General features: G+C 38.4%; 1 protein-coding gene across 1 annotated transcript in view; it reads right to left on the bottom strand.

Annotated features, from left to right (window-relative positions):
• HPSE2 (heparanase 2 (inactive)) overlaps positions 1 to 25,122 on the bottom strand; it is a 160,971-nt gene that overhangs the window by 1,509 nt on the left and 134,340 nt on the right. Inside the window, exons 7-11 of the mRNA XM_081956312.1 lie at positions 14,938 to 15,031; positions 12,232 to 12,338; positions 7,758 to 7,872; positions 3,576 to 3,721; positions 1,528 to 1,674 (exon numbers count right to left, since the gene is read on the bottom strand). Of these exons, the coding sequence (XP_081812438.1) occupies positions 1,528 to 1,674; positions 3,576 to 3,721; positions 7,758 to 7,872; positions 12,232 to 12,338; positions 14,938 to 15,031 (609 nt within the window). The remainder of the gene's footprint in view (positions 1 to 1,527; positions 1,675 to 3,575; positions 3,722 to 7,757; positions 7,873 to 12,231; positions 12,339 to 14,937; positions 15,032 to 25,122) is intronic.

The following is a 25,122-nucleotide window of genomic DNA, read 5'->3' as shown; positions in this document are numbered from 1 at the left end:
CACGGCTAGGACAGTGTCAGATAAATTATACCAATACTGGAATCACATGGATGGTAAGAAGAGCTGAGGGTGTAGAATTCAGGACAAATTAGCGAATGTATGGTTAATCTAGGGCAGGATCTCCAACCCCTGGGCTTTGAGTGTTCAGAACTGGGCCGCAGAATTGGCAGGCGGACGCACCCTTTCCCACTTGTGTGGGGCAACCTGCCACTTGTTTGTTTGTTTGTTTGGATTTATATGCCGCCCTTCTCCAAAAGGACTCAGGGCGGCGTACAACATTAAAAAACACACATCCCAAAAGGTTTTAAAAAATTAAATCCATATCCAAAAAAACAAACCGAATTTTAAAAAAACCAATACATTTAAAATAAATTAAAATTAACAGGCCAGGCCAGCTTGCTGGAAAAGCCAACTTTTTAGGGCGCGTCGGAAGGACCGGAGGTCAGGGATTATGCGAAGCTCCGGGAGCAGCTCATTCCATAGGGAAGGCGCTCCCACAGAGAAGGCTCTTCCCCTGGGGGTCACCAGCCGACACTGCCTGGCCGATGGCACCCTGAGGAGGCCAACTCTGTGGGATCGTACTGGACGGTGGGAGGCTACTGGTGGCAGTAGGTGGTCTCGCAGGTACCCTGGGCCTAAGCCATGGAGTGCTTTAAAGGTCATAATTAATACCTTGAATCGCACCTGGAAAACAACCGGCAACCAGTGCAGGCCGCCTAAAAGGGATGTAACATGGGAGCACCACTTGCATAGAACCATCCCCTCTCTCCTCCACCCGTCTGCGAAGCCGGAAAGTTTGGGGAACTCGGATCTAGGGCATGTGTGATGACAAGGTGCAGTGATGATCAACAGTCTAGAAGACTTTAAAAGCAGATTGGACAAAGTCATAGCATACCATTAACTGATACGTAGTTATGACTCATGATGGTGGAATTACATTCCACAACCAAGACAGTACGTGGCTTGATACTACTTGCTGAGAACAAGGGAGAGCGTCCTATTGTGCTTGCATTCCATTTGTGGGTTTTCCACAGGCATTTCATTGGCCATTAGGAAAATGGAATGTAGGCCATATATGCCTTCTTAGGTTTGGTACAACACCATAGTTCTTTTTATCTGATTTTGTGCGGAGCACCATAAATAAATGGAGAATAAAGCAAGAAGGTATATCGGAATAGTTTTCTTTATGGGGCCTGGAAACCTCTGTCAAGCGTAGGTGGAATTTTCGGGAAAACAATATTGCTGGATTCTCCATCAGTATTTTAAAGCTGGATGGAATTAGACACAGTGATAAGTTCCAAACAAGTTGTGTTTATAACACAAAAATACATGGTTTCTGAAAAGTGAACATTATTCACATGATTTATTATAACATAAGCTTTTGGGACAGCAAAAAGATGGAAATTAAATGGCAGGTAGCACACCATATGTACAGATGAATAAATGGAGTATAGTGCTTAATATCAATGCTTGATCACTTTAACAGGTTCTCATGATAGTGGCCTTGATCTGGACAATAGCACTCACCTTGACTGAAGTCCTTCTTGACCATAGGGTTGCAGCACATACTGATGGACAAGTTTGTCCCGAAGGGTCCCCACAAACTTGATTTTCTTTCGTGACCGATGCAAGTTGATAATGTAAATTGTGATAGAACCACGGACATAATTATGGCTGTGAGAGAGATAAGAGCTTAACGGTGAACCATTTGAATACTTTTTAGTAATAATGTGTTAGCTCTAGAATTAAATATTTTCACTATTATTTTCCAATCCCAACATGAAATTCTAGTGAAAGGAACCCCATTTTGGGACTTATTTAGCTTAACTGCCTAACTGCAAGAAGGGTTTCCTCCAGTTCAATCTAGGATGTTATTCTGTCATATCAATTGTCCAATTTGTCACTTTGCACAGAAAGATTTAGCTAAAGGAGACTCCCAACGTTTTCTGCAATAATTCCTTGGTCTTAATGAAGCCACTATGGACTGGTGTTTTCAGAGCAGCTAAGGCCCTATGTTTCCAGTAAGGTAGAAAAAGATAACATTTTTGCTTCCAAGATCTAGCCTAGTTTGTAGGAAATATCATAAAATCAAATAACACAATTTGTTTGGATGTATATGTAGAAGCATCAATATTTTCTCTTGGAAAAAGTTAGTACCCATTAGTGTCGAATGTAGCACTTCTTTGTCTAGTTAAATGAATAGGCTTCCAACCCTACCATTGTTTAATTACAAGTGGTTATTAAACTGAATAGGAAACTGGCATGTGAGACAGGAGCAGTTACTGCATCTGTGATGAATGGACGATTAGAGTGGGCTTCAGGTTTTTAATGTTTGTTGCAGGCAGAGATAGGATGATTAGACCCTTATAAGTTTAAGTAAAACCATCCTATTTAGCTGTAATTTGCCATCATGTACACTACATGTAGAATGCTACCTGCCTAAAAAGCAATATTTTATAGGTCAGAAGAAAGCTATACTGTATGCTATAGAAAAGTCCTTTGGGGGGAATATTTGAAAGCTAATAGAATAGTTAGATACATGTTGGGAGTCCCTGGCTGAAATTTCAGCTAATCAGATGAATTGTTTTAGTGGCCTTTGGTAATCTTTCAGTCCTCATCTCTTGCCTGAAGGGTGATGGTGGGGTTAACAGCACTATTTTGTTATAGGATGTTTATACAGATGGGATAATACAAGGCATCTGAAGCTTTATACATATTATTTCCTTAGGCAGCATTTATAAGCTTTTCAATACTCCTGCTTTTGAAGTAAGCTTAGGCAAGAATATCCCCAAAGAGGAGAGAGTTAGCTTCAGCTTCTACACAGGTGGCCCCCATTTACAGTATTTGCCCTGGGCATGGAAAGGAGCCAGAGGTCTCCTGGCCTGTGCCTACTCTCCCTTTCCCATCTCTCCCTGTTTCTGTTGCCAGTTACCTGTCAGCCGTTGGCCAAAGCTCCCTCTAGGAGGGGGAGGGGGAGCCTTGCTGAAAGCATCTGGTGATGTGAAGTAGCAACAATAGGGACCTGTGTCTTTAGGAAAGTCCCAGGTCCTACACTCCTAGGATGCTTTGAAGGCTTATCGTAGAAACTCTAGCTGTGCTAGGTGCCCCAAATGGGAAGTGGGGGGAGACAAGGAACTGAAACCAAACCATGGGGCCTTTGGGGAATTGTACTCCCTTGATGTCATCCACAAAGGCTCCCACCACAGTCCCAGAGATAGGTGAGCTTCCCTATCAACACCAATGTTGTTCCTCCCCTCTCCACGATCTGAGAAAGCCATGTTGCCAAGTTGTACACAGAGAGGGGGGGGGAAAAGAGGAGGCAAAATCTTATGCACTTATTTATATAGGCTTCCCCCCCTAGTGCTCTTATGTTCAAATAATGAAGCTCGTTCTTTAACGGGTATAATGACACATTGCTCTGGTCGCCTGGAACACAGAGATTCATCTGAATTAGATAGCATTTTCTTTTTGTGGGTGTAGCTCATGCTGATTTAACCCCATTTGGGTCTGCTGGTCTTCAGTGCCCAATCTCCATTTTTTACTTCAGTAATTGCACCTGCTCCGAGATAACTCACTTGTAGTAACTGGTGCAGTGAGCATAGATCCGTAACTTATCACGAATCACCCTGCCAGGGCGAGGTTTTCTCTGCAGTCCAGCAACATGAACAGCAAGTACTTTGGGTCCGACAAGTCGCTTATAAAGCAGTGAGAGCCAGTAGTCCTGTCAAAAAAGCCAGATTGATTATTCCTAGGACAGAGTTTATGGAGAGGCAGTGTAAAGGATTATGAAGCATATTCTAGTTTGCTGCAGTCCAAGAGTAACACTATGCATAAAGAATTATGCTTCTCTATGTTCAGAAAATGTAAGATAGTTTTTTTTCTACTTTTAATAACTACACATGTGGGAGAATGTGGAATATGTGTTTTTCTTGTGTTGAGAAACAGTACTTCCACAAATTCTTCCTTTTAGAATAACTGTCAAAAATGTTTCAGCTCTACCCAACACTAAACCTACTACTATAGAATTTAAGTATCCTTTTGCATGGAAAGTTTGTGACATGACCCCAGGGGTTTCTTAAATAGGTGTGTTTAGAAAAGAAGGTATTGGAAAAAACATAAATTAGATGACCTCTTATACAATCCTACTAACTAGACACGGCTGTCTCCTAGCAGAGACTTAAAGGATACATTCCCAGGGGCCCCATAGACCTCTGCAACCAGATCTGAGCTCTAAAACTGTGCCCTAACCACATGGTGAAGAAATGCTGTGTGTAACCTGACAAATAATTGCAGTATAATAGGCCTTCCATTCCCAGTTCTCTGAGAGTTATTGTTGTAAAACCCAGAACATAAAATGCCACTTGTGGTTCTGTTCTCGTCACTTCATGTTCTGTTCCTTCCAGTGGCAAATGTACACGTGTTTGTCAAATGAGATGCAGCACAACAATAAGAGTGCCATTTACCACAAGTATGAGAACAATATACCCTTAGGATTCATGTGCAAAGCAGACAGAGTATTTATTCTTAGCTAAGGTGTAAACACAATTTGGTGCTCCTATACCACAATATTTTACAGTAAACGTAGAGCTGTTATAGTCTTACAGAAAAGACTATGAAAATCTGGGGATAAGAAATTATTTCTTAGATATTGTTCATGAAGTCTCACATTTAGAATATCCTGTACAGTAGCTACTGAGTCTGAAAAATCTGTAAGCATCTCATAAGATATGCCATTCTCATATGGAAGTTTTCTTGCATGTTTTTAATGTTTGTAATCTTAGTTGCCTAGGATTTTTAATAAATCTTTCATTTGCTCCAACTGAGAATTACTTCAAATAATAGTAAGGACCAAAATTGTCATCTAATAAAGTACACACTAAACTGAATACTCCAAAAATTATAAACAACCTAGCTAGATGAAAATATAAGAAATGTCATATAATATATAATACACACACACAGCTCAATTGTCTTTCCTTCAGCAGAGAATCGGTGGAGTTAGGGCTAGATCAGCCATGGCATGGAAAGGAGAGCAACTGAGCTCTTGCAAGGCACTCAGCCAAAGCTTATCGCCAGCTGAGGGGCAGCCAGGCCAAGGCAGTGATTGATGCCATGGCTTCTCTCAGCATTGGAGGGTTTGCACAAAGGAAAGATAGCAAGTCTTTGTCAATGAGTTAGTGGGAGGATTCAATTTCACATCCCAGCAGTCTTGTACAGCCCAAACAGCCACTTTCATCTCCCTGATAGCTCCCACGGGAAAAAAATGGGCACCGCATCCCAGCCCAGCTCCAGAGTCTGCTGCGGCTGAGCGATGCCATTTCTGCCTGTTCACCAGGCACTACCTCTCCACCCAAAAATTCACCTGTTCTGTATAGGAAGAAAGATATTAGCACTGAGTGAGTTTTACTCAAAAGAAGATGCATGCATAATATGTCCTTTTTTCTTAGCCCTGTATGCTTAATTTAGAATGTTTGAAATCCTAGAGGAAGCTCTGCATAGGGTTTTGATTTCTTTTAGATCTCCAAACTGCCTTTTTGGTATAAATACTTTGGAGAAAAGTATTTACATGTTGATACTCAGTTAACAGCAGATCTGTTTTAACTCGGACTTGTAACATAAGTCTGTGTCTCTGCCTCTGTCTCTCACTAGCCTGATAATTATCTGTACCACGTTTTCATCCATCCCTATTCTCTCTACCCTTTTCTCTTCTTATCAGTCTATTTATAAAGCAGTGGTTTTTTTTTAAAATGAAACCTTAACTTTATGAAAAAAGAAACATTCAAGAAGTATCATTTTTTTCAATGTTTCTGTGTCATAAGAACGACAGACCATGCATGTCCTTGTCTTTTTCTAGTGTGTGTAAGTTACCTAAGCTGACATCTTGTAAACATTTTTCTGGAGATGTAAGGCATAAGAAGCCCAAATCAACTAATTTTTAGCTAGGAGAAAATTTCAGCAACCAATGCTCTCCTAGCATCTAATTGCAGAAAATTTCCTCTTCATTACAAGATAAGTCTGCTTTTGTGGCCTGCTCTTCTGCTTCCCAAATCTTCATGCTGCACTCCAGGGTCTTGTGGGCAGCGTGTCTCAGATGTTACCAGGCCTGTACATTTCTGGCCATGGAGATTCAGAGCTTTTTGATGCTGCCAAGTTTCACTTACAAGGTGTAAAATTTACTAGACTGAAATGGAAGAAACAAACCCCTGCTATTTTAAAAGATTAACATATGTTTTTCTTATTAGAACCCTGCACACTTTCAACAGTGAATACTACTGTCCTTTTGAAGAACTGGAAATAAGAGGGTTTGCATTAAACTGCAAAGAACCACCCTGCTGTGTGAAATTGTGAACTTCTTTTACCTTCATTCCTATAAATTTAAACTTTGTTCAGCTCCATTTTCCTGCCACTTTGCTCTTTCCCTAAGGGCCTGGCTGCCTTGGGTTTGGTTGTTTTTATTGTATGTTTTCAGGACCTATAACTCCCCTTCTGCCCCTCCTTCCTCCCTGCTATGGCTTAAATGCCTCTCCCATAAGAAATGCCCTGATTCTCTTGGTCTTGTGCAACCCACGAGGGTCCCATTGAGGCTCTCATAGTGGACAAAGTTATAGCTCCAGAGGTAACCCTGCGCCATCTGCTTTCAACATGTTGTACTTGACATTAACTAATGTCTCATATTAGCATTGAAAGAAACCAATCTGGAAAAATGTATTTTCAAACCGAGTTCAAACAGGCCACAAAGAGCAGTAGATTTTCAGCTGTGTGTGCAAAATCTTTTCTTAAATACACACACACACACACTATATCTGGATATGAGTGCCTGTTTGTCTGTGAAAGCCAAGAATTTCTAGGAACAGGTCAAGGGTACAAAGTCATGCACAAATCCTCTGATTTACTGACTGGCAACATGAAAAGAAGAGAGAAATTCAGACTGATTCAGCAGAGATAATATAGAGCAAACAAGAAAGAAACAAGCAGAAAAGTGAGGTGAGAAATGAACGGAATTACTGTTGAGGTATGTGCCTAGTAAGAGTGAAAAGAAGAGAGAATTCTGGCTGGAAATGACGGAAAGAAGTTGATGAAGATACATCATGTGAATAAGGTTGCTACCCTGTTTCCCCAAAAATAAGACCTCCCCAAATAATGAGCCCAATTGGGCTTCTGAGCGCATGTGCTAAAATAAGCCCTCCCTGAAAATATTGCAACATAGCAGCAGCCAGGAGGTGACCTCACTTGCTGCCTCCTGGACCTCAAAAATAATAAGACCTCCCCGAAAATAAGGCCAAGCGCTTATTTTGGGGATCAAAAGAAAATAAGACCCTGTCTTATTTTGGGGGAAACACGGTTCCATGCTATGTACCTTTACTAGTAGATGAAAAATGCTGCCTTGAAGTAACTCCTACAAAATAAGCAACAATGGAGAAACAGTGTTTGGTTGTATATATACAAGAATGTAAAATATGGGAAAGGCCATGTGTTACATTACACATCTAGAGCAGTTATGGTATTCTCTTATCTTCACTACCGGTTCAGTAGCGGAAAGTACACGTCTAGGCATGCGCACGTCTGGGCATGTGCAGTGATGATTATGAGTGGGGGAGTGTAGCCTTGCGCTGCCGATACTGGTTTGCCTGAACCGGTGCCAATCAGCAGAATACCACCTCTGATCTTGAGTATACAGTATAATATGTAGGACAGAGGACCACTAAGAACAAAGGGGTGTTAATGCAAGTTCAGAAGATACTGTATCATCCACCTACCGGCAATGGGTTGAAGTTCTGGTCCACAAGATGGTTGTGCCCATGATCAAAGAATGAGTGTCTCATTACCACATTGATGCCCTGGCTCGCTAGCATCCCAAGAGAGTTTAGCCACCTAGCAATTTAGAAGACAATCGATTAGCTTTTAACCAAGAAGAGCAGGATAGATTTCCTCAATCTAGGTTGTGGCTTAGATCCATATATCAAAGCTGTCTTGTCTAACTGATACCTCACAGCTCACCATAGTGGTCAGTGATTTGTGATGACTGGAATTATATTCCAAAACATTTGGAAGCCGCTAGTTTGGGGGAAGATATCCATGGTGCATTCTCTTCTTTTGAAAGGTATTAACTTGCCATCCAAGTAAGATATGTTCATGAATTAATTATTCTGCTATGTCGCTGAGAAATAGAGTTAGCAGTCACCAGAGAAGCCTCTAATTAAGAGGTGCTCAAGATCTTTTCCAAAAACGACATATTTCAGAGAACTTTTTGGACTTCAAACCCAGCATAGTCAGATAATATATATTGCTATTGTGCACAGTGCAGCATGTTTTCAACAATTTATGACAGGAAAAAACCCTCAATGCTAAGAGTCAAAGATATTTCTACAATTATTTACTGTCTTTCAACAAGGGCAATGGACAAAATGCCCTATATTATCCCTGTACATTAGACAACTTTGAATATTAACATATGTGGATTTTGAATGAATCAAAACAACAAATTTACTTTTGTTCACACACACACACACACAATTCTAGCAGGTCTGCTTTCCCCCTCCCCCACCCAAGACAAACCATTATTTGTCTATTATGAATAAAACTTAAATTCTCTTGAACTTAGACAGCCAGTAGATTGAAAGTGTTTCTTGGCAGCTCTCCTACATGGAGGTGGATATGATATTACCAAGATTCTACAGGGAAAAGTTGGAGGTTTATGTGAAAATATCCCAGGAGAACTTGCATAAATTGTCCATGGAATAATTATAAGAACTGAGTGAAATATTGGGAGAAATTGAATTTCTATTGTTAAGGTGTAAAGCACCACTAGACAAGAAAGAGAGAGAGAGAGATCTCCCTTAATTTTAATGAAATATTCAAAATGAATGTGGAGTCCTGATAGGTGTGATGAGATGACTCCATCACTACAACAGTGCATTTGATGAGGATTTTATTATGAGCAATTTTAATATCGGCTCAATGAACAGACAGCAGATAGCCATTGTGGCTAGCAAGGCCTCTGTACAACTTTATCTCCTGCACCAATTGGCAGGTCCTTCAAACAGTCATGTATATCCTGATCACTTCATGACTTGACTACTACTACACGTCCTTGAAGACCACCCAGAAGAATCAAACTGATCCAGAACACAGTGGTGTGGGTATGTTCATGAGCCATACTGATTGCCAGTTTGTTTCTGGGTGTGATTCTGCTTATTACCTATATGTCACAGACCTAATTACTGAAGGACGCCTTCCCTATAATCTCTTCCCAGCTGATTTGATCTGACAGGATTAATACTCTTGGGGTCCTTGAACAATACCTTTTGGAACCATGAATTCTTTTCATTCTCTCTTTATCTTTTTTATCTCTTCTTAGGAATAGCTTCATAACACAGCTCCAAAATAAGAAAGCTGTCCAAATCACTCTTCTAGTTGAAATCTATACATCCAAGTCACTCTTCTGATTTACTATTTGTGTGTCCATTTTAGAAATTAAAATATCAGCTGGTTTCACTTGTAAGTCCTGTATAATTTCTTTGTCAATATCACTCTTGTATTTTGTCAATTTTAAATCCATATCTAAAACAGCTTGATTCTTATAGAGGTAGTCCTCGACTTATGACTATTTGTTAACAACAGTTCAAAGTTTCTGTGGTGTTAAAAAAAAGTGAGTTACAATGAGTCCTTACACGTACAACTGTCACAGTGTCCCTGTGATCATGTGTTTAAAATTCAGGTGCTTGGCAAGTGGCATATATTTATGAGGGTTGCAACATCCTGAAGTCATGTGATCATTGTTGGCTATCCCAGGGTGCCTCCGACATGCAGAATCAATGGGGAAGTGGATTTACTTAAGGTGTGTGGCAAAGATGTTATAAAATTAGACACAGCTCATTTAATAATCACTTTGCTTAGTTATTAGAGTTCTGGTCCTAATTGTGGTCATAAGCTGAAGATTAGTTGTAGTAACTGATGCTCTTAAGAAAAAGTTCTGAGAACATTGCTGTCACGTATCCTTGAACTGAGTTAAAATACTTTTCTCATTTGTCAACTCTTCATCTCCCCTCTCAAACCCCTTTGCAATTTGAGTACTTTCCTTCAATTTTAATAACATAGCCTATCACTTTCTCTAAAACCACAATTAAAACTAAATGTGTTCTTTAAATAAATAAATAAATAAACCATGTGATTTGTTTTCACACTTGTGTAAATAGGATATAAATTCCCATGGAATAATTTAAAACATAATTTATAATGAAATAGTAATGGTTTAAGGAATCGTATCAGCAGTCTTCAACCATTAAGCTTACTTTATTTCCATCTTCTTCTTTTTTCCCCAAGAAAAGCTTGAGGCTACCTCATTTTCTTTTGAGCAGAGGCTCTTGTCTCCAGTGGGGAGAGGAAGAACAGTGGAAGGGAACTTGCCTAGCACAAGTTTTAGCTTGGAATGCTAAGTCAAGACAAAACACGTTGATCTCCTGCTGTCAGTATATATAAGCAAACTCTTTTTTTAAGAAAGCTGATCCCTATACTAATTTCTGTTGATTAACCTGGTTTGACCATGTGGATCTCCATAGAGCACCTTCTATGAACTTAATAACTTGAACTTTCCCATGTGATTTCCTTGTTTTATTTTTATAAAGGAATTGAAAAGTTGCCAGGATTGTTCTTTCTTCTACCACCTGGTTGACCTATAACCCATGACAGCACTTTCGCACACACCATGAGGAAAAATACTAATTTTAAAAATGGATTTTAATGACACCTACAACAAAATAGTCAAACGGAGCTTCCAAGGGCCTTGTGCTAAAATATTTTTTAATATTTTCATACTATAAAAATGAAGTAAAAATCATGAACTTAAAGCAAAGACAAATGGAAGAGAAAGGGAGGGGGGAAGGGAACTAATTAGTTTATTAGCACTCTGTGCAAGTTGCTGAAAAAGAAAGATGGGTGCCCTTGTGCTTAAAGTATAAATAAATCTGCTACAATAATGTGTTAAAGAGTTCTGGGAGGCACAGTATTCTTTACCTTATCTTAATCAGTCACTTTTCTGGCATCTGAAAATTCAATAGATATTACTTCTTATCTACTGTTACCTGTGGACTCACGTCCCTGTGGTAATGGCACTAGTTGTTTCATTAACCATTTTTAAGCAAAGTTTCCTCATGATATTTCTTCATTCTTATTTCCATATAAGAAGTAAGAAAATAAAAATGAAACAAAAAGGAATTCTGTTGTGGATACATCTTTTGATCTTTCAAAATCCTTTAGCCAGTTTGGTCTAGTGGTTAAGTCATCAGGCTAGAAAGTGGGAGACCCTATGTTCAAGTCCCACCTTAGCCACGAAAGCCCGTTGGATGATTTTAGGCCAGTTGTTCTCTCTCAATCCAACTCACCTATCAGGAGAAAATAGGAGGAGGAAGATGTGGTGGATATGTTCACTGCCTTGAGTTATTTGTAAAAATAATAAAGGCACACTATAAAAAAATCAAAAAAGTATTTTAATCTCTAAGGAATTTGACAATAACAGGTAAAGCTTAACAAGTGTGGCCAGAACCAAAAAATCTTTGCTAATACCATTTTTGCTCTTTATCTAATACTTTCCCTATCTTTTCCTTCCCGTCTCTTGAACAGCCCTCACAGCAGATTGAGACAGATAATTCTTGTAAAAGTTCTCTGGTGGTTGTAAGTCCAATGGCTGCAGAGTGATATGATAAAGCATTAGAGCTAATTAAAAGTTCCCTTTCTAATCTGCTTACAGCAGGGGTGTCCAAACTTGGGAACTTTAAGGCTTGTGGACTTCAACTCCCAGAATTCCCCAGCCAGCATGGCTGGCTGGGGAATTCTGGGAGTTGAAGTCCACAAGTCTTAAAGTTCCCAGGTTTGGACACCCCTGGCTTACAGTATGTCCAATTTATACATAGATAAAAGTGGAGTAGCTACGACTTTAAGGTATCTAGCTATTGCTACCTTAAAGCAGTAGCTTCTCCACTTTTATTTATGTTATTACTAACTGCCTTTACATATCATCTCCCACTGAAACTGAAAAACTGATGGATAAAGTCTGGTAACCATTAATAACTAATAATAACCAATGATCCAATGATATCCTTGATTTTAGAGTTGGGAGTGTGTCTTATAGACAATAAAGAAGCCAATTAACCATTTTATGCACTTACTGGTTTTCTCATAAACATTATTTTATGAGAAATAAATATTACTACTTCCATCCTTAGATTAACTTACAGGAAGCTGGCAGCATAGGAATCTGAGAGATTAGTGACGCCTCCTTCAGAAGCAGCTCCGATACCCTCTAACCAAATCCTTTTTCCAGGCATGTATGCATTGACCACCTGTTGCCAAAAAAAAAAGGTGAAAGCAAAAGTGGTGGTAAGAACATGAGAATAGCCTTGCTGTTCAACAATTGGCTACAGGTGGTAACTTTAAAACATGTATTATCACAGGCTAGCATAAATAATACTGATTTTTTAGTGCCTAGTAGGGCTGAAATAATGAGGAAAACAAAAGTAGGAAGTGGATGGAAAATATATTAATCTGAACAAAACTTTCTTGTATTTTCTTCTACTTCTTTTATGGGCATTGATCTTGCTTTCCTGGAACATATCACTCTTTGCTGACTTCCTATTTGTTTACCTCAGTGTGGGTTCTCTTAGTTTTGTTGTACTTGCACGATCTTTCAGTGATTCCATTCAGTTTGTTTGTGATGTCTCACATGACGTAGCAGACAGCAGGCTAATCAATAAAATGCTTCACTCTTGTAAAATGAAATTGCCCGTGCCTTCAAAGCCTCATTTCTTTATGAAAACAGAAATTACTCACACGATGTAAGATATTTCCATTATCCAGGTCAGACTCTTATGTAAGGAAAGAATTTTTTTTACTTATACTGTAATTTTGCTTTCCAAGACATATATCACAGTAGGCTGCTATACCATATGGCAACACCATTAACTTTTCTTATTTCCACTTACAGCAGAACTTTGTATAAGATCTCAGTCTCAGCTTTTAAAATGAGTACAAATTGACCTCATTCTCAGGTTTTAAAAAGTTACTGTTTTTAAATTTTCCACAATGGTATTTTTCCCCACATATATACACTTTGCAGTTGCTTGGCACTGCCTAGTTTTGAATAGTTTTATATACAGGTGGTCCTCAACTTACAATCACAATTGAGCCCAAAATTTCTGTTGTTAAGCGAGACATTTATTAAGTGAATTTTGTTTCATTTTATGACCTTTCTTGACACAGTTGTTAAGTGAGTCACTGCAGTTGTTTACGTTAGTCATCTTTGTTATGTGAATCTGGCTTCCCCATTGACTATGCTTGTCAGAAGGTCACAAAAGTTGATCACATGACCTCAGGACATTGCAATAAATATGAGTCATCTGAATTTTGATCACATAACCATCGAGATGTTGCAATGGTCATAAGTGTGCAAAATAGTCATGTCACCTTTTCAGTGGCACTGTAACCTTTGAATGGTCACTAAATAGAAGTCAAGGACTATTTGTAATTTAAAATGTACATTTATGTTCATTTAGTAAACCAAATGTATATGTTCTTTTAGTAAACACTTCTTTTCATACATGGTACAGTTTATGCACCATAAAACTGGGAGCAAAACCAGGTCCTTACTGTGTATATATGTATATAGCCTAATGAGAAACAACATGCTTGTTAGATTAACATGTAGACTGGATGTCTGATTGTTCAGGATATGTTCAGACATTTAAGCTACATTAACATATAAGCCTAGTTTCTTTATAAATCCGAGCAGGATTTCAGCCTCTAAGCTAGTTCTCAATAAAAAAACAGACATTAGTAGCAGCTACAAAGCTATTTCTTACTTTAACTACATTGGTGCCTTTAATGAGAGTAATCAATGTCTTGGAGCATACTGTATGTTACCAAGCCCAGAACCTTGTCAGAAACTCATACTGGCCTTAACTCTTTCCTATGAAACTGCAGTGGTGAAAGAGAAGTATGTACATGGCACTAGAGACCCCATTGTGAGAAAGCTCCTGTAACATAAGATAAACCTTGACAGCACAGACATGTCAAGGACGTGATGGTGCCAAAAAACAAAAGCACGTAAGTGAACACAAGGTCTGATGAAGTCAGTTTACAACTCTTGCTACCTCTGGATAGAAATCTGACAAGTGCCTAAAGGTCTGGTCATTCACTAGGCTTACTTGAAGGAACCATCTCAAATTATAAAACAAAGAAGAGGAAAGAAGGTAATAAATTTAATGAGGGCATCTGTAAGCTGATATCTTTGGGTTCTCTATTGAAGTAAATCTTCCCCTGTTAGAATCTATCTAGCAATGCAGCTAAAAATTCTTTTTCTATTAAGAGAAAAATGATCCATAATAAAGCTGTTTTTATAGCTTTCTTGATAAGTCAAAACATTTTGTAAAAATGGACCAAACATTCTAATCAAGTACCTTACAGGAAATAGAGCTAGGCATAGTGAGTTCATAGAAGTGGCCTCTTTTCCCTTGATATACATTAGCCCAAGGAAAGATTCATCACCTTTGTTCTCCAAAACTAGCATCTCCTCCCCCACTTCCTGTCCTGCATAATGACTTTTGTATTATTCTTACAAGAGTTCTGAAATTCAACTACTTCAGTCAATAATAGCTTTTCCAATATCTTTATTGGAATATATTATTTCCAATATCTTTAGGACAGGGTTTAGGACATTTCAGCTGTCCACAGAATCTCTCTCAAATATTCTTATACTTATTTTGTCTATCTTATTTGTCAAATTTGCTGGAAGTTACAGTGGACTTGAGTTTGCTGGAAGTTACAGGGTCTTAAAGTAGCAAAGCAGAAACCTTTGCTAAACCAGTCTGGTACTGAGCACTTGTCAAATTCAGACTCAGCACCCTGAAGTACTTCAAGCTCCCCACCTTTGCAACACTCACTCACTTTCTGGATTTTCCTGATCTGGTCAGAGAGTGTGTCTAACAGGCGTGTTTTCAGGAAGTCCGTCACCTTGGCCACTCGGCCATCAAGGTAGTAACTGGAATGAAAATGAGAAGGCAACAGTCAGAGGGGCTGCAACTATGTGCTCTCCCTCACCTTGACCAAGGACCGCTGCTGTCCACATTTACATTTCCCCCAAATATTCTCTCTGCTCTGCACAAGGTCAGCTGCTATTGGTGACCTTTGCTTCTTTCTTCTGTTCTTTTTCTATGCTTTTCCCATATGCTTTTTCCCCTGTGCCCCAAATCCCATTATTCTACAAGTTTCTCCATGGTGATATTTTTTCTTAATTCTTCTTAAATTTAATTCTTCTTAGATTACTCTAACCTTGCCTTTCTGTACTTTTATTTTTACCTGCAACAATTTGTAAGTCCTAGATAACTTTATTCAATTTAATGAAGAGAGAGACCTCAAGCCAGGAACACATTTCTACATAATGTCTAGAACTATGATAAGTATTGTAGGAAGTTATCACCCAGCCCTCTCCCAGAAAAATGAAATATCCTAGGAAATATTGAAAAGGCAGAATATTTCTCTAGATGTGAAAAGGAAGAAACATGTTTTATAAAGAGAGAATAGCTTCCTGTAGCTTCCTGTCCCCACCCACTTTGTCAATGGGCCATTAAGAAGGCCAAGCCAGTCCCTTTACATAATAAAGAGTTCTCCCCTTCAGCTCCAGGTGGATGGGATTAAGGCATGATAAATATTGGCCCTTTACCCAACTCACCACATGGCATCTGAGAACTCAACCAAACCTGGATTCAAAACGCAGTCTAGAGAGTTGCCCCTGCATGGCCCCATGGGAGTCTGACAACCAATCAGAATGCAAGATCAAGATCAAAGGCCAGAGAGGACATAAAACCAGGGACTCAGTTTCTCTTCCTTCCTTCTCTTTTTCTCCACCAACATTGAAGCATGTGATCACCGTTTCTGTTCAGGACTCAAGCCATGTGGTCCTGTCCACCATTAAAACCATTTTTCCAAGCAGCCTCCATGTCTCCAGTGTCTTTTTTCCCCACTTGGAGCCGAACCCAGAAGGACATTTCTTCCAACAGTATGAACAATAATGACTATAAAAATAATATTAATCATTGATTACAAAGAATGGAAGTCCCCTCAACTTTCCAGACAGGTACATTTACTCAGATTTGTACATAAATTAACAGACCAAGTATAAAAGAATTCTAAACACCAAAAGCAATTCATTTGTTCGAAATAAGAGGATAAAGCTATTTCCTTCATGTTCTATTTGTCTTAGGTGTCCTAATTTTGGTCATTGCAAACAATATAGATGGTATGATCCAACCAAAGATTTAGTCCTGTATTGGTATGTTAATTGCCATCATAACAGTTCCTACTAATTAGTCACTTTTATCTCCTCAAGTAATGATATGCACTCTACTGTAAATACAAAAAAAAAAATCACATACACGAGATAATAGCTAGGCTAGATTCACTGCAGAACCAACAGTCTCAAGTAAAATAACAATGTCAGCTGAAGATCATAGTTGAAATAACCTTGGGAGGATATTGGTTCTGTTATGTACTTTGGAATCATCTTCCTAAATGTTACTAACTGATTCCAACTTCTATTTTCTTTTCTTTCATCTTATTGTTTGTTCATAATTTACTGGATAGTACATATAAGACAGGTAAGAGAGTTATCCTGCTATAAGGTTGGATCTCAGAGACCTGTGGTAAGCTAGAAACTGCTTACCTTTAAGTGGAATATATTGATGGATTGTCTGTATCTAATTTAATGTGAAGGAGTCAACAGTAAAATACAATGTTAGTAAATTAAAATGATGAAGTTATATATAGTATATTCAGATGTAAAGCATATGCTACAATATCTGTGTTGCTACTTGGATGGGGAGACACAAGCTTAAAAATCAATCCTAGAAAAATGAAATGGCTATGGATTAGGAAACTATCCAAAATGTTCTATGGAAATTCAGTAAATAGTTTTGCATAGGTTTACTCCATTCCACATGGGTTCATTAATTTCTTTTGATTTTCAGTTCCTGCTTAAAGAGGAAATGGAAGTAGTGTTAAGAATGGCCTTTGCACAACATATAGAGCCTTTCTTGGAATGAGAGAGCCTGGTCATAGTAATTCATGGCTTGGTCATTTTTGGTTGGAGTATTGTAACGTATTCAACATGGGGCTACTCTTGAAGAGCATTTAAAAATCACAGCTGGTCCAGAATTCAACAACTTGAATATTTATGGATGCATCTCCATTTGTCCATGTTTTCAGAGCTGCACTGATTACCACTTTGCCAGTAGGTATAATTAAAAATCCTGGTTGTCACTTTTAAAACCCTTCGCAACTCAGAATCTGGTTGTCCTCATTATTGCTTTCTTCCAATTGGTCGATCTGATAATATCAGATAGAAAGGGTTCCCTCCAGGATATTAACACCTGTATTTTCCAACAGGGCCTTGGGGATAGATCTCTTATACATCTTGTTCACTTTTCTAGTTGTCTTTATTAATGCTAGCCATAAATACAAGAAAGGCAGGGAAATACTTATTTTATTATTAATGGGTTAGGTTCAGGCTTAGTCAAACTTAGTCAGCTTAGAAAAGATCTAATCAAATCAATACAATAGCTGTGATTTCAAGAAGGGATCCTCTTAGTATAGCTAAGACCAGGTCCAAAATACTGTAAGCCAATGTGTGACTGCTTCAAAGTTGCTATTTTAGTTCTTTCGGTTCTTTTTCCTGAAATATTTTAATTAGAATTTATTTATTGGTTTAGAAAAATCATAGAACCACTACACTACTAACAGTGATTTTCCCATATTCTCAAAACGTGTTATATTTCAATCTAGCAATACTTAGCAGAAAGAGCAAGAGACGCTTAGATCAAATTAATATTGCAAGCTAATTAAAAAACCTTAACCTCAAAAAACTTGGTTTCAAGTAAAATTTGAGTCAGCACATAGTTTATAATAGATCCAGTTTTTAATATCTATCATACAGTAGCATGTTAGCTGTCTCACAGCAGCACATTCTAAATATAACTATGCATAAATCCAGCATTGGTTTGTCAACCAGATCTATTCTCTTAAACTACAAGGAGATATGCAGCATTGACAAATGAGAGCTCTGGAACACATTATCAGGCACGCTGATATCTAATTGTCAGATAGTAATGGGTGGAGAACCTAATAGGGAACAAACCAGAGTGGAGAGTGGGAGGATGTCATTCAGGATGTAGATAGACCTAATTATAGTAGCTGCTCCACAGACATGTTGTCTAGCAACCCAGGAGAGGTAAGGACATTTATGCTTGTTTCTTGATCAGTGCCTTCCTGATTTATTCTATTTATCTTCTCTGAAGATTTTAGCCGTTAAGTCTATTGTTCTGTATTTCTAAACTAGGTATTACTATTACTATTCTCAGTAGGCTCAATGACCTACTGCTAAGCCTTATAACATTTTCACGTAAGTCTTGAGAGGAGTTAATGAATTCAGTGCTTTTGTATAGAACTCCCATCCAAGCCAATTGGGCACAAACAAAAGGCATTCCCAGTACAGTAGATCAGATATGCCTGCCCCTCTTGACAGATATGTTTGCTGCTGGAGAACTGAAGTGCCATACAACTGAGAGCAAATGTTGTCTCTCTATCCCACTAGGGATCTGGGAAATTATAGACTGGTCAGTCTAACACTTATACTTGGAGAAATTCTAGAACAGATTATAAAAACTACCTTGAAAACAATGAGGTAATTACCAGAAATCAGCATGGGTTTGTAAAGAATAATTTCGGCAAGATTAATTTTATGACTGAGTAGATTGCAGAAATACTGTAGACATGAGATATCTAGATTTCAGCAAAGAATTGGGCAGATTATTAATAACCTACTAAATAATTAGTTAATTAAGAGTGATATGGATAGCATGGCAATAAAGGGGCTTGACAATCAATCATTCTCAAACTGCGAGTCAGGGTTCCAAGCAATACATCCACTGTTGACATTGTGCTCATCAGTGGTCCCTCATCTAAGAGAGATGGTGAGGTACCACAAGATTTAGTTCTTAACCCTCTCCTGCTGCTGTATTTTCATTAATGATGTGTATGAAGAGACAGAAAGAACGTTATCAAGTTTTCAGACACAACAAAATTATATAGCTAATAGAAGACAGAGATAACATTCAAAACAAGCTTGGTAAGTCAGAAAAATAAGCTGAAAGAAACAGAACTACGGTATATCTGTATAAGAGAGGTACCAGAATAGGCTATGGGAAAGCTGCCTGGTAACTCTATTTGAAAAAAGATCTTTGACATAGCAACCAATTGCAAACTGAATATGAGCTAGTGATACGATTAGCTACAAAAAAAACAACAACACCCCACATCAACAAAAGTATAGTTTCCAAATCATGGAAAATAGTACAGGTAGTCCTCGACTTACAACTACAATTGAGCCCAAAATTTCTGTTCTTAAGTGAGATATTTGTTAAATGAGTTTTACTCTACTTTACAACCTTTCTTCCAAAGTTGTTAAGTGAATCCGGCTTCCCCATTGATTTTGCTTGCCAAGAGGTTGCAAAAGGTGATAAGTGTCCTTGGGACAAAACAATGGTCGTAAGTATGACCCAATTGCTAAGCATCTGAATTTTGATCACAGGATTATGGGGATGCTGCAAAAGTCATAAGCTTGAAAAATGGTCATGTCACTTTTTCAGTACCTTTGTAAATTTGAACAGTCACTAAATGAACTGCTGTAAGTCAAGGATTACCTGTAATTCCACATTATTCTACTTTGGTCAGAACCCATCCTGAGTATTTTGTCAATTTCTGGGCACTGTACAACAAAGAGAGGCAGTTTGCTATAGTGGCTAAAGGGATCAGATTAGAAACTGGGAGATTCTGAGTTCTAGTTCCTCCTTAGGCAAAAAACAAGCTGGGTGACTTTGGGCAATTATTTCCTCTCATCCCAGGAAGAAGGTAATGGAAAACCACTTCTGGAAATCTTGTGAAGAAAACTGCAACAATATGCTCAGACATTTGCTGTGAGTCTACACAGATTTAAAGGCACCCACACACTCTTTAAGAAGGACTTAGTCTTAGATGAACTGGAACAGGTACAGAGAAGGGCAACAAGGACAATCAAGGCAGTAGTAATGTCCTATAAAGGCAAATTTAAAGGAACTGGAGATGTTTAGACTTGGGAAAAGATGAGTGAGGAGAGAGTGTGATAGCACACCATGCACTACTTGTGCAGAGAATGAGATCAAGTCCTCCCTCACTACAGAGTGGCTTCCTTATAATCTGCAACCTTCTTTTTCTGGCTCATCATTTTTTTGTTTTTGGCACCCTCTGACCTAATTAGTTTAACATGATATGTAATGTTGACAATTTTATCTTTGGTCAGGAGACTGGACCAGATAGACTTTGATCTCACTAATTACACTCTGAAACTCAATCTAAATTGTTTTGCCCACTTGTCACAGATGTGACAGTGCAGTTTTGCTCTTGCTGGTGGAACGCCTTTTCATTTGCAGCAAATGGATTCCTATGCCTCTCGGGGAAGTATTGTCACAAAGATCAAATCAATTCTGTGCAATTCAGACAGTTTTCACTGAGCTTGATTGAGGGGACTTTGCCTCCACTCTAAACACCACATTAAGGCAGGAAAGCAAGTTGCATCACGAACAAAGGAGGATTACTGCCTTCCATCTCAACATATATTACAGTATCATGTTATTTGTTTATTTTATTTATATCCCACCTTTATTATTATTTTTTGAACAACTTAGGGTGACAAATATATCTAATACCCCTTCTTCCTTTTTGTATTTTCCTTACAATAACCCTTTGAGATGAGTTGGGCTGAAAAAGTGACTGGCCCAAGGTTACCCAGCTGGCTCATATAACTGTCCATACTGTGCTTGTTGTCTAAATGCATGCACAATAACCAAGTTTAGATTGTCACATAAGCCAAACTGAAGGCTTTTCTGCGGATTTGTATACTAACCATTTCCTTCACTAAACAGAACTATTACATCTACATTTTTCCAGCAATATACACAATTAGTTGCTCAGATCCATTAGTCTCAGACAGGATATAATGAACAAAGTTGGATGGCTTCAGCACAGCTGTTTTTATTTTACTCCAATTTATTGCAGAGGAAACTTTGCTCCATCATCTGACCCTACCTTTTATTTCAGTTAATGGCATTAAGGCTACTTCCCAACACTCAGGAATTTCTAGGGAGGTCTGCTTGAAATTAGATCTGTACCACCTTTGCTTTCTCCATTCCAGCTCACCCCAAGCCTGGATCTTGTATCCACTGTCCTTTTCTCAATATAGATACTGGATCTAATTTATGGGATGTTTATACAGAACTAGGTGCTTCAGTTCTGTTTGTGTGAACAAGTTGCTAAATTCTCAGACATATTAGACGTAAGTCTAAACCTAGTATTTTCCACTTTGCTTCATCAAGGTAACATTTTGGTTATCCAGGCAGAGAAGGGAGGGAAGGCTAGCATGTGACTGATAGGAATTTGCATCATAAAGAAGGCTGATCGGTAAAATAATTGCATCAAACAGCATTCTTCTGTATTATCTGCTTTATATTCTCCTGCCTTTATTGTACTACAATTAGCCATTACTGACATGCTATGCACCCACCAACTCTAATAGCTCAGTTTCAGTTTCTGACTTCTGTTTTTCTTAATAATTTATTATGAAAACATGTGCTGCATTGTATACAAGCACACACAATTTTCAAATAAAAGCCTTCACCACACAGCAACACCAAAAACCACGGCAACAGAAGTTCTGATAGGATGTGGATGGGAGGATCGTTTTTCAGCAATGGCAGGAGTAGTAATTTCCAGAAAGTAGATGCTCTCCCCCACCCCTGTACTAAATTTCTTCCTAAATCTACGTATAAATATCATACAAATAGGACTTAATTAAGATTACAATTTGTAGAAAATTGTAGCAATAAATAAGTTCATGTTTATACTTAATCTAGAAGCATCCACTGCTTTAGTCCAACTTGGAAAAAGATACTGACTGTAACATCTAGATTATTTGGATCTCAGTGATAGGGTCATGGCTGCAAGCCACCTTGACATATAAACTAGAGGTGGTATTCAGCAGGTTCTGACCAGTTCTGGAGAACCGGTAGTTGAAATTTTGAGAAGTTTGGAGAACCGGTAAATACCACCTCTGACTGGCCCTGCCCCCATCTATACTCTGCCTCCCGATTCCCAGCTAATCGGGAGGGAATAGGGATTTTTCAGTAACCTTCCCCTGCCATGCCCACTAAGCCACGCCCACTAAGCCATGCCACACCCACCAAGCCACACCCACAGAACCGGTAGTAAAAAAAATTGAATCCTACCACTGATACAGACTCATTATCTGGAAAATTACACATTTTGCTTTTTCTTTATTTTGATCCATGGAATGGATTCTTTCAAATAATTTTTCTATACTAGATGTTCAAATATTCTCTTACTCCACCGATACAACACCTACAAAATTCATGATACATTTTTCAGGAGCAAATATCTCACAAATGTTCTCCCAGTCACCCTAAAACCATAAAACATGTGATAGTAGCAATAAGTAATAAGTCAACATGTGGCCAACAGTGACATTTTCATTATAACCAGACTTATTCTCATTATATAGATGCTGTGTTTGTTTCTGAAAAAGTAATCTGTATTTCTGTATTTCTGAAAATTAGGGAGAAAAGTAGCATAATGAAAAAGGTTCCATAGCCTACAACAATCTGGTATATGATACTGTGAACAATGAACCTATATTATCCTAAGTTGCCATAGTTTGTTATGAATATAACTATGATATTATTTGGAAAATGCTCCCTTCAGAGGACAATAACCTTGCATAGAGTCGAAGGCAGTGATGGCGAACCTTTTTTGGCTCGCATGCCAAACGTGGGGGGAGCAAAGGGGGGTTGTGCGTGGGCGTGCCACACATGTGCATGCTTCTCCCCTCTGCGCACATATGCGCATGACCAGCGCTTCCCCCCACACACACATTTTTGGCGCTCTTTTTTTGTCCTTCCCAGGTTACAGAGGCTTTCTAGGAGCCTGGGGAGGGCGAAAACAACCCCCACCCCTGAAGGTCCTCTGGAGGCTTCAGGAGCTTCCCCCGAAGCCTTTGGAGCACGAAAAACTGGCCCTACGGGCAAACCAGAAGTTCAGGAATGAACAGATGTCACTTCCTGTTTGCTCGTAGGGTCATTTTTTGCCCTCCGGAGCCTTCAGGAAAGACTCCTGAAGGCTCTGGAGGGTGAAAAACGACCCTATGAGCAAACCGGAAGTCCGTTGCTGAACTTCCGGTTTGCCCATAGGGCTGGTTTTTCGCCCTCCGGAGGCTTCAGGGAAGCCTCTGGAGGGCGAAAAATGGTCTCAAAAGAAGGCTGAAGTCAGCTGGCCAGTGCATGCATGCGCGCTGGGGCTGACAGGGCAACACCTCGTGTGCCCTGACAAATGGCTCCGCGTGCCACCTGTGGCACGCATGCCATAAGTTTCGTCATCACGGGTCTAAGGCATTCAAAAATATGGAACAGCATTCCTGCCTATGTACTAGTGATAGTTTAGATGGGGTTTGAGAATACCTTCCATCTACCTGATTTTACTATGCTTTATTTTCTGTCAGCCAAAAGGCAAACATCAACAAGACTTGTTGCAAGTAAAATTACATTGCTTGAAAAAAAAAGTTTTTTTCCCTTTATATAAGGCCTGTTGTTGACTACTGGGAATCCAGTGAATGTATGATTTAGGGGAGACATTTTCACTATCATCAGGAAATATATATGGAATCCTTGAAGGACATGACTCATTAAAAATGTGCAAGGCAACACTTTTTTAGTGCTCATCATTCTGAAAATATTAATAATGCTAGTAGCCAAATTCCTAGAATAAATGACCGTTGTTAGTTTTCAGTATTCAATTCATAACTGGCACTAAAGCCATTTTGGTAGGCAGAAGAAACACTAAACATTAATCTCAACTATTTTTCTCTTTTTTATATATTTTTTTATTTTTAATTTTCAAAACAAACACAACACAAAGAATCCTCCTTCTTTACATACTGTAGAAAGTGTATCAGTTGGTTATAAAAGACTTTCGTGCATCTCTTCCACAGTCATCCACCATAATTCATATTAACTCAAGTATTTTAACTCAGATATTTATACATGTTACCATCATCATACCTCCATTTTCATTTAAACGTTTAAACGTCCTTCATCATAAAATATACCAAGATTTAAAACATAACCACATACTGGCATTTCATTTGCTATTTCTAAAATCTTCCAATAACACTGAATCCTTATGGCCTATTCTAGCTAAACATCCATAATATTTAGTAACAAAAATTTCTAATCCTCCTTTCCAAATCACTGTTTACAATTTACATCAAATTTCCTTATGTTGTACCCATACATATATGTACGTTGTTATCATTATCCCTCCTTTATTTGACTGTATCCTTTATCATAACATTTCCCCCCTTAATAATCAAAACTTAACAAAATTTAACTTAGTTCTTTATTATTAGCCTTTATATATAACCAAAAAGATTTCTAATCTTCCTTTCATAGGTACCATTCAATATTCATATCCAATTATTACTTATTAGAACAATACATATGTATACATTATTATCATTATCAATTATTTATTTAACTATATCTATTGTCACTAAATTTCACTAAGTTTAACTAGTTTTAGATTATACACTTTCATCTATCAACCTGTATCTTTCCAGGAGCAAAACAATCTCATGTTTTCTGCCATTTGTGGTATCAGTCCTCTAATCATCTCCTTAATCAAATTTGTATGGACTCCTCTTTGCAACTCATTGCTTATTAAGTCTCTCATGTAATTTCTATGCCCTTCTTCTGCCTCCTTGACCAGCTTATCTTTAATTGTCATCTTTAATAGTGTTATCAATGATGTTGCTAATAAAATTTCTTTCTTTAAATCCATACATTCTTTTGTTTTTTCTTCTTCTGTATCTTGCCATCTGGGGTAGAGTTCCCCTCCATTCAATTCCTCTTTCAGTGTTCCACTCTTTCTATTTCCAGACACAAACCAATCACCATAGATATCAGCGGATTTGATTTC

Source organism: Natrix helvetica, assembly GCF_964273705.1.
Source record: "Natrix helvetica genome assembly, chromosome: 5".
In the NCBI taxonomy this organism is placed as follows: domain Eukaryota; kingdom Metazoa; phylum Chordata; class Lepidosauria; order Squamata; family Natricidae; genus Natrix; species Natrix helvetica.
This window is presented reverse-complemented; position numbering and strand designations above follow the sequence as displayed.